The sequence below is a fragment of the Lampetra planeri genome, chromosome 2, assembly GCF_965212315.1.
Source record: "Lampetra planeri chromosome 2, kcLamPlan1.2.h2, whole genome shotgun sequence".
In the NCBI taxonomy this organism is placed as follows: domain Eukaryota; kingdom Metazoa; phylum Chordata; class Hyperoartia; order Petromyzontiformes; family Petromyzontidae; genus Lampetra; species Lampetra planeri.
The window spans coordinates 24,749,396-24,761,722 of NC_136108.1; the positions used below are offsets into that span (position 1 = coordinate 24,749,396).

Below are 12,327 nucleotides of genomic sequence, written 5' to 3' on the forward strand. Positions count from 1 at the left end.
AGCCAAAATTCAGCGGGAGGCATAAACCCCACCACCCCCTTATCCGTCAGCGACGAGTTGACGTTGGCAGGGCCGCGCCACTGTGACGGGAGCCTCGCGGGGGGGCTTTGCAGGTTGTCGCGGGGTGGTGGGTGAAACATTTCCCCGTTTTTTTTGGTGGCCAATGGCATCGTGAAGTCGGGTCCCATCGCGAGGCACCAGAGGTGGATGTCACTCGAGCCCGAGTGCAGAAGCGAATTAGCCCAGGGGGAGACAAATCGCCCACCTCCCACAATTCGTCCACAATCTCGTCTTAGATCTTGGGAGCTAAGCAGGATTTTTGAGCCTGGGTAGTGTTTGATTGGTGAGCCATTTGGGTGCCACGGTGGCTAGGAGATGTTAACTACCTTGTCCGGTATACAGGAGGTTGTAGGTTTGATCCCGACACCGATGCCTGTTGTATATTTGGAGTTTGCGTGTCTCTCTGGCTGCAGTCGTGTGGATTTTTCTCCGGGTCCTCCAGTTTTTCCCTCCACATTTAGAAGCAACATGCGTTTACGGTATTTGGCTGCTGTAAATTTCCACACGATAAGCCACTTTATTGAGCTATAATTTGTGATAGCCAGGTAGCGTCTGAAAAAGAGCTGTATAGCTCAATGGGCCTTACCTGGTAAAATAAAAGCTATTTATTTATATTATTTGGGTCTTTCGGTAAAGTTATGTAGATAGGTTAAAAGAAAATAACAAAAACTACGACATTTCGATTGCAACACAAGCGGTCGTCATCAGGAAAAGGGGTTAGCCTCTAAAGCCAAACTGTTCATAAAGGTTTGAAATGGGCATAGCCCAAGTGTCAGCAGCATGGGCGGGGCAGCTGATGTTAATGTCAGTGATGGTACTCGTAGAGGGTGACAACGGCTCTGGTGGTGGGTTTCCATAAATTAAAGGGCTGCCAAGTAATCATTGCACCTCGCTTTACACACTCACAATGTTGATGGTGGAGGTTGCTGCTGGAGGTGATGGTACTCGTAGAGGGCCACGACGGCACTGGTGGTGAGCTTCCACGAATCAAGGGCTACTGCTAGTGGTGATGGTAGTAGTGGGCAGTGATGGTCCCGGTGGTGGACTTCCACCAATAAAGGGCTGCCAGGTCTAAAATGGAAACATTACAGCCAGTTATGACAAACTGGTTGATAACGTCTTTACAGTGATCGGTTGAAATTGTGTCTATGTCTGTATATATGGATGGCTTCATGAACGAATATTTGTTGATAGCCAGTGGGTTTGCAAAGTGGCTTCGTCTTAGAGAAATCAATTTCGTGTGAGCCTACCGCATTAAAACAATGATCAGCCACAGCCGAGGTATTGGTCCTACCGTGTGTCAGTCTGTCTTGTGTTCACGAACATAGTCCGAGACATGTTGCTTAGTTTCCCCAACGTAACTACTGCCGCAGACACAGCTTAGTTTGTAGACGCCGGGGTATTGCATGTCAGGGATCACATCCTTCACAGATGGGATCACGTAATAACGTTTTAATTACGTTATCCCATCGGCGCTGAGGAGCCATGTCAGTGCAGGGGGTAATGCAGCAACATCGATTGTTGTATTGTACTATTATTCAACGTCTTTGCTCCCTGCCTTCCCATACCCCGCACTGACCAATGAGTTTAAGTACAGTTAAACAACTCCCACAACCCTGCATGGCTTGGGGAGGCCCTCATCCAGCAGTGGATTGACGCAAGGGCTGTGCTTGCACAACGCTTACGAGCAACTCTGGAGGTGGTCGCGTGGCTCGGAGGTCAGAGTGCTGAGCTGGCACCACTAAGGACCTGGATTCGAATCCAGGTTTCAGCCACATGCCGTTAACGAATGACTGCAGGAAAAAAAAACCCATCACGTTCAATTTGTTTGTGCATTGCATTTGGCTAAATTCCATCTTTGAGAATTAACCTATCAGTTTGACTGTCACGTCACAAGCCTCACTCTCGTTCAGAGAGGACACTCCGAAGGGGTTCTGAGGAAGCTCTGCGATCTCCGCTTCTGTGGGCCATTCTCCAAGACAGAGATGTTGCGCTGCTCCAAGGGCTCCGCATGGTCGCTTCGGTTTCGAGAGTGTCGCGGTCTCCGGTCAGAAGGCCCGGAAGGAGTCACCGGCTCATGTTCGGGGATCCATCGCCGAGCCCGAGCCAGTTTTTGCAAGCGACTTCAAACGCCGTTGCGTCCCAAAGAGCTTACGGCGTGCGATGAGTGCGCATCCGCGTTGGACTGGACTCGTAGGAGTGTGCGGTAGGATATGCTCAGACTTGCTTTCGCACACTCGGGATCGATCTAGGGGAGAATAAAAACGTAATATTTGACGACTCTCGACTCAATTGGCCATCCGCACTCCCACATCACCCCCACCCAAGCACTGGACGTCCATGCACTGGCACGCGGGACGTCGGTATTCCTTAGTTTGGATGGGACACTGAGGCCTTCACCCTTGATGGGCTCTGTGCCTACTTAAGTCCAACACACAACCAACGGTGGTGGAATTGCAGACGTTTCAGACTATAATAATCATGTTATATCTTACATGTAATATATTACATGTTACCGAAGGCGCTGAACATAACACAAACGTCATCTGATAGGCCAAGGGAGAGGCAACTAATGAAGAAGACAAATAGAAGCCAGTTCAGGGAAGTGAAAGCGTGAGAAAGTAAACGCGAGTTGACAGGCGGTGGTTACCAACACCGCCGCTGCCTCCCAATCTCCGAACACCCCCTGGGCGCTTGCTCCAAAGCGGCACAGCAGCAGAGAGCACAGAGCGTGGAGGGGCACCGTCATTCAGAGTGTGGAGGAGCCACACGTACAGGGTCGATGAATCTGAGATAACTCGGTTGTCTGCTTTTGAGAGCCTTACAAGTCAGAAGGAGAATCCTTAACTCCACTCTCAACCCCATAGTAAGCCGGTGAAGTCGGGACGGGGCTGATATGTTTGCCGATCGCCTGTTGCTTTGCTGTTCTGCAGCATAAACGTTTCGATTGTTAAATGAAAAGTGGCTGTACCTCAGCTTGTTGCCATGGGCTGCCGCATTCATGTCCCCAACTGCACGAGAGGCATTCACAATAACGCGCAAACAATTCCCCATTGAAACGCATGCACTCGTTGCCTAATGCACGCATGTGTAGGGGTGTTAGAGAGAGAGCCGTTATGCATGGCAGCTTATGGGAAACAAACACAGTGGGCGGGGCTACGTGAGTGCACGGGGGGGTGCTCTCAACGACGTCCGCACCAGGCAGCCCGGGGCCCCACCCCTCAGCGGGGGTTGAGTACAAAGGGGGATGTGTCAGAGGGCTCGGGGCAGAATGTTAAAGCTAAACCAGTGAAGACCGAAGATCGTCTAGCTAGAGCCCTGGACTCCCCTGGGACGCCGCCCTTGTCAGGGCCGCGCAGGACCGAGCCAGCGGCGTGGTCCCGAGAACCAGAGCTAGTGCTCTGGGACTCCGGGTACCGTAGCCCGACTTACCAGTGTCGGGCCAGACAGCCTCCCCTAGCCCGTTAGTGGAGGACTAGGAGGTAGGTCAGAGATAGCTAGCAGTGTATTCCCAGCTAGCCGGGTGAGGGGGCCGATACCCCCTCTAGTATTGTATGTCCACAGTTGTGACTACTTGTACGGAATAAATACGCGTGCCTCACCAACGGTGTCCAAGAGTCATCAACGGTACTTCACATGCACCAGGAAGCCGAGTCTATTTGCGTAGGGGGCCCGACTCCTCTGAAGGTTCTTTAAACCGTCCATTCACGAACATTTGGTTGGATATTTAACCGCCCCCCGCCCCGTCTCTTCCGGGAACCGCAGCCAGAGGTTGCTCAAATGCAGTAGGTTCTAGTTGGCATGCATGTGGGGATGTTCCTTATCAAAGGCTCATATCTGTTTGTGGTCCTCATCACTCTGGCGGGGGTGGGGGCCCGGCCCGAGTGATGTGGGACGAGCACTGCCGACTGTTCACAAAGTGGCACTCAGTCCACAAACCCCAGAGGGACGACGACGCGAGGCTGAGCCACGCGTACCCTGGGCAGTGCGCTTACCACAGTGGCGACTTAGAATTCGGTGGAGGCGCAGTGCGTATGGGGTTGCTGGAGGCAGAAAGAACCGACCATGCTAAACTATGTTTATTTTACCAGGTAAGGCCTACTGAGCTAAATAGCTATTTTTCAGAAGTGAACTCGTTATCATACATGATAGGCCAACAAAAGTGGCTTATAATGTGGAGATGTATAGCAGCCAAATACTCTAAACACACATTTCTAAATGTGGAGGGACAAACCGAAGGAGCCGGAGAAAAATCCACAAGAGAGAGACGCAAACTCGAAATATACAGCAGGCATCGAAGGGTTGGGATCAAACCCACGACCTCCTGTATACCAGGCGAGGGAGTCAACAGCCTCGCCACGCGTCGACTGAGCAGGGCGGGCGGCCGTGCCGACGTACGATCCCCATCGCCACTCGTCTATAACACAACTCGTGAATCGCGAATACAACATTTTTAATTCCCCCCGCCGATTCCTGCACCCAGCCCACAGCCACCGCTCGCGGTGCAGGATGAGCCCCACGGGACGCGTGACGCACACCCTTGGTGGCTCCCCCACCTAAACTCTGTGGTTCCCAACGATCTTTGTGTACGGTGGCCCCACGCCAACCCTCACCACCGGCCCTCACGTCTCCACCCCAAGTGGGTTACTAAGGGCCCCCAATACTAACACAGAGAGATAGCTCGCGTGTCCATGCCTCTTAGAAGACGCGGTGTTCGCCAGGCATCGGCTTCATGATGCGTCCGTGTTTTTGCCGTGCATCACGGCGCTGACCCGTTCCCCCCCCCCCGCTCACATTTGGAATTTTTCTCCTGCACGGCATCCACGCCCGCATCCTCTGTGACTCCCCGGAACGGCCTCCACTCCCTCCCCCCTCACCCGGGGGGTTGGGCGCGACGCACTGGGTGGGTTTTAAAACCGCTGACTCGAGCCTTTTGCCAATTTTTGCTGGCGGTGAACAAAAAATAATGAACAAAAATCACCACAAAAAAAGACATCGGGGTCCATTCCGTGAATATGACGCCGAGAAATGTTTGCAAACACTTAAAGTACCGCTCTCCGAGCTGCCTCGCTCTTGCCTGATCGCAAACAAACGGAGCGAGCGGTGGACGCGTGGGCAAGACGCGGCCACCACCGGGCCCTCTCCCTGCCGGCGGGGGGGGGGTCGAGGACATATCCACCACCGCCGCGTATACCTGGAATGCACCCCATCTTGTCGGGAGTGGAGAAACAAGGTGTGGAGAACAAGCGGGGCTGTGCTTGGACAGTGCTCGGATGACTAAGACGGGTTGCCCGAGAAGGATGTGACGAGTTTCGACACCGGAGAGGAATGGAAAAAAAATGTGCACAATAAAAAAAGATGGTTAACGGTGGAAAAATAACTCACGCGAGACGGGCGCGGTTCAGACACCAACGAGCGCGGACAGGGCCCCTACTTAGAGACGCTGCGCAAAGAAGTAGAAGCAATTGGGAGCAGGGGAAGAGAGAAACCCAGGTAGATCGGCGCAGCGGGTAAATGTACGAGTATATGTTGAACTTTTTTCGCGCTGTACGCAGCCAACCGTGCTTATCTGAGGTGCGGGGGAAGGACAGCAAACTAAAAGCACGAAAAAAATGATGACCCAGAGCAGTGTCGTCACTCGGGTTGGTGTCACACAGTGCGGTAACTCACGGTGTCACCTCCCATGGACGTCCTCCCGTACAGTACATGTAAGCTGGGCTTACGAAAAAAGTTTTTGTTATAACTAACTACAGGGATATTTATTATTAAAAATAATAAATTTCTGCTAAAACACTGCACAAAAGTTGTATAGACAGTCATTTTGGTGTCACTCCCTCTGATGGTGTCACCCCCCCGCACCCCCCGCAGTGACGCAGTGACGCCACTGACCCAGAGCTGGAGACAGGAGACCTATTTGGTGCCAATTTGTCTGGCAGCATCACTGCGGAGGAGCGGAACAAGTGATGATGACGACGATGACGATGGTGGCGGGCACTTGGATGGGCACCCACCGTGCGTAGAGCGGGCGCTACAGACCGCTCCGCGGCCGCGTTGTGGGCAGTGGAGGGCAGTGCAGTAACATCCGCTGTTGTACTGCACTTCTAAGCTCCCACGTACATGCTCCCTGGCTTCGCCAACCCGCACCCTAGACAAGCAGCTCTAAGCGAAACGCAAAAATAACTAAGCGGCCAGTGCACCTCCATCGCATCCCAGCCCCTCCACATAAAACACAAGTATTCTGACACGTTCCATCAGCTAGACGGCCTCCTGGAAACGCATCACTTCAGCTACAAAATAAACCTCTGGACCCGTTTCGACATTCGTTGTCTCATTGGCCGAGTCACAACTTGAACCGATAACGCCGGCGACTGACACCCGTGAGTCATGTTGTGCAAGACGGCACATCGGAATCAGGTGCCGGCGGTCAGCCACACCATCATCACTCACATCCACACCACCATCACTCACATCCACACCACCATCACTCACATCCACACCCCCATCACTCACATCCACACCACCATCACTCACATCCACACCCCCATTACTCACATCCACACTCCCCTATTCACCCACATCCACACCCCCATCACCCACATCCACACCCCCATCACCCACATCCACACCCCCATCACCCACATCCACACACCCATCACCCAGACCCACACCCCCATCACTCACATCCACACTCCCCTATTCACCCACATCCACACCACCATCACTCACATCCACACCACCATCACGCACATCCACACCACCATCACTCACATCCACACCACCATCACTCACATCCACACCCCCATCACTCACATCCACACCACCATCACTCACATCCACACCACCATCACCCACATCCACACCCCCATCACCCAGACCCACACCCCCATCACACACACCCCCATCACTCACATCCACACCCCCATCACTCACATCAACACCCCCATCACCCACATCCACGCCCCCATCACTCACATACACACCACCACCACCCCCATCACCCCCATCCACACCCCCATCAACACCCCCATCACTCACATCCGGACCCCCATCACTCACATCCGCACCCCCATCACTCGGCATCTTGACTCACACAGCCCGGGAACTCCCCCTGCTCCCATCACTTCCTGCTCACAGGTGTCCCAACTCTGGGGGTCCCCGTGTCCCCCCCCCCCCCCGTGTCCCCCCCCCCCCCGTGTCCCCCCCCCCCCCGTATCCCCCTCCCCCCCCGTGTCCCCCTCCCCCCCGTGTCCCCCTCCCCCCCCGTGTCCCCCCCCCCGTATCCCCCTCCCCCCCCGTGTCTCCCCCCCCCGTGTCCCCCCCCCGTGTCTCCCCCCCCCCCGTGTCCCCCCCCCCCGTGTCTCCCCCCCCCCCCGTGTCTCCCCCCCCCCCGTGTCCCCCCCCCCGTATCCCCCTCCCCCCCCGTGTCCCCCTCCCCCCCGTGTCCCCCTCCCCCCCCGTGTCCCCCCCCCCGTATCCCCCTCCCCCCCCGTGTCTCCCCCCCCCGTGTCCCCCCCCCGTGTCTCCCCCCCCCCCCGTGTCCCCCCCCCCCGTGTCTCCCCCCCCCCCCGTGTCTCCCCCCCCCCCGTGTCCCCCCCCCGTATCCCCCTCCCCCCCCGTGTCCCCCTCCCCCCCGTGTCCCCCTCCCCCCCCGTGTCCCCCCCCCCGTATCCCCCTCCCCCCCCGTGTCTCCCCCCCCCGTGTCCCCCCCCCGTGTCTCCCCCCCCCCCGTGTCTCCCCCCCCCCCGTGTCTCCCCCCCCCCCGTGTCCCCCTCCCCCCCCCGTGTCTCCCCCCCCCGTGTCCCCCCCCCCGTGTCTCCCCCCCCCCGTATCCCCCTCCCCCCCCGTGTCCCCCCCCCCCGTATCCCCCTCCCCCCCCGTGTCTCCCCCCCCCCGTATCCCCCTCCCCCCCCGTGTCTCCCCCCCCCGTCCCCCCCCCCCCGCGTGGCTCACGTCTCGCTCTGCTCGCTGGCCGCCGGCGCGAGGAACGTGGAGGGGGCGAAGCCCTCGCGGGACTCCCCGGGGCGCAGCGGCGCCAGGCGCCTCGCCCGCCACCAGCCACGGGTGGCGGGCGCCCCCCCCTCGGCCTCCTCCTCCTCCAGCACCTCGAGCTCGTCCCCGCGCACCAGGCTCAGGTCGCTCTCCGTCCTCGCCTCGTAGTCGAACAGCGCCACGAAGCGCGGCCACACCTTGGGGGGGGTCTCCGCGGCGGCGGCCTCCCCCGGGGTCTCCGCGGCCGGGCCCTGGGCTCGGCTGCCGCCGGGGGGGGTCTCCTTCTGGCTCTCGGTGGGGGTCTCCTGGCTCTCGGTGGGAGCCGCCGGGGTCTCGGTTCGAGTCTGGCTCTGAGTCTCTGCGGCCGAGGCGGCGAGGGTCCCCGTGGCCGGGGCGAGGCTCTCATGGTCGGCGGCGCCCGTGAAGCCGCGGAGGCGCGGCGGTAGAGGGGACCCCCCCTTGCCCATCTCCCCGCTCGGCCTCACGCGGCCCCGCTCCGCCTTGCCCAGATGGCTCCCCATGGCCTCCCGCAGCGGCTACCGCCTCATGGCGCTGCCGCTGCTGGTGGTGTTGGTGGTGCTGGTGCGAGGAGACGGCGAGACGAGGGGTGAGAGGCAGCAGAGAGGCTGCAGAGAGGCTGCCCTCCCGTGTGGAGGGAGAGGAGACGCGGGTGGCTGCGGCGTGGAGTCAGACGAAGGCGACTGACACCTGCCTGGGTGCCGAGCGAGCGGGCGAGAGGAGGCGGCACGAGGAGGCGGCGGCTGCTGCGAGCTCCGCCCCGCGGTCACTGCCCCCGCTGTGGGCTGAGCGCCGGGACCCCGGGAGGCCGCGCGCTTCGCGGGCCAGACGCGGACCCCCCCCCCCCAATCACCCCCTCAACCCCTCCCCCAATTACCACCCCCAATCCCCCCCCTCCCCCAATTACCACCCCCAATCCCCCCCCTCAACCACCACCCCCCCCAATCACCCCCCCCCCTCAACCACCACCCCCCTCAACCACCACCCCCCAATCACCCCCCCAACCCCTCCCCTAATTACCACCCCCCCTCAACCACCACCCCCCTCAACCACCACCCCCCCCAACCACCCCTCCACGAGCCTCTCTTTATCATCTTGGCGCACTCAGTCGCCTGTCGCGTTTCAAGTCGTCCGGAGCCGACAGTCGGACCGTGCCACACCCTCGGCTGGTGAACAAAGTTTAGCGTCAAATAGTTGACATCGTTTCTCAAATTTCTCTGTTGTAAGATTTAAAACTAAAACAAAAATCGTGCTTCCACGATCCCTCTCCCGTTCCTTCTACGCGCTTTACAACTGCCGTAACTCACCTCCGTGTTGCGAGGGAGGTAACGCATACCGTTAACTCACACGGAATAAGCGGAATGCGGATTAGCGTGTCTATTTTTAGCTTCTGTGAAGTTGGGGGGTGGTGGTGGTGGAGCGGGTCAATGATTCAGTGCCCACGTGACCGCACACCGCGCCAGCCGGTGGCATACATCCCTCGATGAAAAACGACGTCAAAACGCAGACGGCATATTCTGTGTCCCCCCTATTCTGCATCGGTAAAGAATCCACGTGTTATGGCCTAATTTACATGTGTGTGTGGGGGGGCATCATCCGTGTTTAAGTTTTTTCCGAGCCACCATCCCCCCCCAATGATCCCCGACCACTCAGGGGGCTGCCTGCACAGACCAAGAAGGGGGCAACGCTCAGGGGGACTTTGTTGTGGCGCGGCCACGGAATGTGAAGAGCTGCAGGGAGTGACATCATTCGCCATCGCTCAAGCACAGCGGGCAGCTTTGTTCCAGCCTCCTACAACTCTGGAGAGAGAGAGACCGTGCGACCTCCTTCCACGGCATGGATATTTCACGCAATTCGTGACTGCGTTCCTGTGCAACGCACTGACAGGGCAGCAGACGCACCCCCCCGCGAGATCACGGGACCATTGACAAACTCGTTGCACGAGGCGAGAGGAGTTTGCATCGCACAGGATGTGTGGGAGTTTTGCTGAAAATCCATAAGCTTTGATTTTAAAAAAGCTATCTTTTTTTTACCAGTTTAGGTCCCCCTAGCTGTCTATTTTTCAGAAGCGACCTATCACAAATGATAGCTCAACGAAGTGATTTATCATCAGCGTGTGGAAATGTATAAACGGCCAAATACTCTAAACGCGTTATGTTGATTGTAAATGTGGAGGTAAAAACCGGAGGACCCGGAGAGAAACATGAAAACTGCAAATATACACAGCAGGCGTCAGGGTCGGGGTCGAACTCACGCATACCAGGCGAGGCAGTGAACATCTCGCCACCGTGGCACCCGAATAAACAAATGTCCACAGTCCACAACATGGACACAAGGAGGCACCATCCTGAGCAGCTCGGACTTTGTACGCAGAGTCATTCACTCGCTGGAGGGGCTTTCGACTCTTTCACACGGTGGTTTCCAAAGAAGGTTGAACGTGTTATATTGCACAGGCTGTGTTGCGTCATCTGGCAAGGGTCGTTATAATAACCCCAATACACATTGAGTGTGAGTGTGATGTGTGGTGTTGCACTAAGAGATTTATCTTGCAGACCAGCGGGCAAAACTTATGAAAGGGTTGACCAAAACTGGGCGATACACTGAAAAATGTTAGACTTTTTCAGCCCCCATGGCTGACATCACAAGCCTTGAGCACGCATGTGATGGCATCACTCCATAATGTCACCTCGCGGACGTCACCCATCATCAACAGCCACGATCCATCCACTGCTGGATGGTTTCCCCACTCTCGCATCTGTCGCACTCCGGTGATGTAACGATCCGCCCAGCGCCGGCAGTACGAGCTGATTTTATCGCTCCGTCGTCTCAAGGTGACGTCCTGTGGGACGCGTCCCGTCCCTTGGCTGCCACGGGCGCTTTCTTCCTCACCGTCCCTGCGAGCGACGTGCCTTGCCGACGCCCACCCGCTTTACCAACAGTCTGAATTATGCCATTAACTTGGATGCGTTCTCTAAATATTATTATATTCCCCCCCTCCGACGTTTAAAAGGGGCGCGCTGCAATGCGTTACAGAAATCCGCGCGCATTTCCGTGCTTGTGTCGTAGTCCTATGATCACTGTTACATTGCTTTTATGGCTTTATTTTGGTGATTTCGAAAAGTTTTTTGGTTTGGCCATGTTTGGTTGTTGTAGTACGGAGTTAGACTGATGGCCTTAATCTAAGTTGTCTTGTGGTTGTTTGACTTGCATCCCACTGGGATTTTTGCACACAGCGTGGGTGTACGGTGCTTTTTATGGAAGATTTTGCTGTTTTTTCCTGGATATTTCTGTTTGCACATAGTCACTTTAAGATGTTTTCTTATTCATGTTTTTGTTTTTTGTTTGTTGCGGTTGCACCCGATTCAAGAGCCGAATGTCTCACAGGGCTGTACCTAATACTGTATATGAAACTGAAAAAAAACTGTCGTGGCGGACAAGTGAACTTCACGCTCAGGCGTGGGAGGAACAACGCGGGCTGCTGTCGACGTGCGCGTGGTGTGGGGGCGCGCACGATGCCGTGAGAAGTTCGGACTTGGCAATTCAAAGTAACAACACTCCCATTCTTTACAAGGCATATAGGGCTTATTTTTATTACAATGTATAAAATACTATGTACAGGTCTCTGGCGAAACATTAATTACCCGAACGGACAAAAAATGGAATATACACAATGCATATCGTGTAATGTTTGATAAGGTAATGTCACATTCTACAAAACCACACGAACGATGTTTGCAAATTTTCGTCGAAAATATTATTTGTAATTATATTATCACCACTTGCTCCGAGGCCAACGAAACCCCGTGAAATTGGGGTCTCTAACCCCCCCCCCCTTTTCCATCATCACATCCGAGCCGCGCCAGTAAGGGCCCTTCACAGTATGGGTTGTGCCTCCAGTGGCTCTTTGCCCAGCCGAGCCAGAACTAAACCGTGAAAATTCTGGCCTGACAAAGAGACGTCTGAGTCTGGCTCAGGTCCGAGCAGGACCAGGAGCTTGGTTCACCTTTTAAAAATATATAATACTCAAATATTAAAGATTTTCTTAAAAACTAAAAGGTTTTTTTATTTTATCAGGTAAGTCCCACAAAGCTATACTATACAGCTCTTTTGTTCAGAAGCGACCTGGCTATCACAAATGATAGCTCAACGTAGTGGCTTATCATGTGGAAATTGAGAGCAGCCAAACACTCTAAACGTATATTCCTAACTGTGGAAGGAAAAACCGGAGTTCCTGGAGAAAAATCCACGTCACCACGGGGA

At 55.9% G+C, this 12,327-nt stretch overlaps 1 protein-coding gene across 1 annotated transcript in view; it reads right to left on the reverse strand.

Annotated features, from left to right (window-relative positions):
* Positions 1–8,822, reverse strand: part of LOC144730690 (tyrosine-protein kinase Src42A-like) — a 38,344-nt gene extending 29,522 nt beyond the window's left edge. Inside the window, exon 1 of the mRNA XM_078611380.1 lies at positions 8,011–8,822. Coding sequence (XP_078467506.1) covers positions 8,011–8,570 — 560 coding nt within the window. The 5' untranslated portion in view covers positions 8,571–8,822. The remainder of the gene's footprint in view (positions 1–8,010) is intronic.
* Between the last annotated feature and the right edge of the window lie 3,505 nt (positions 8,823–12,327).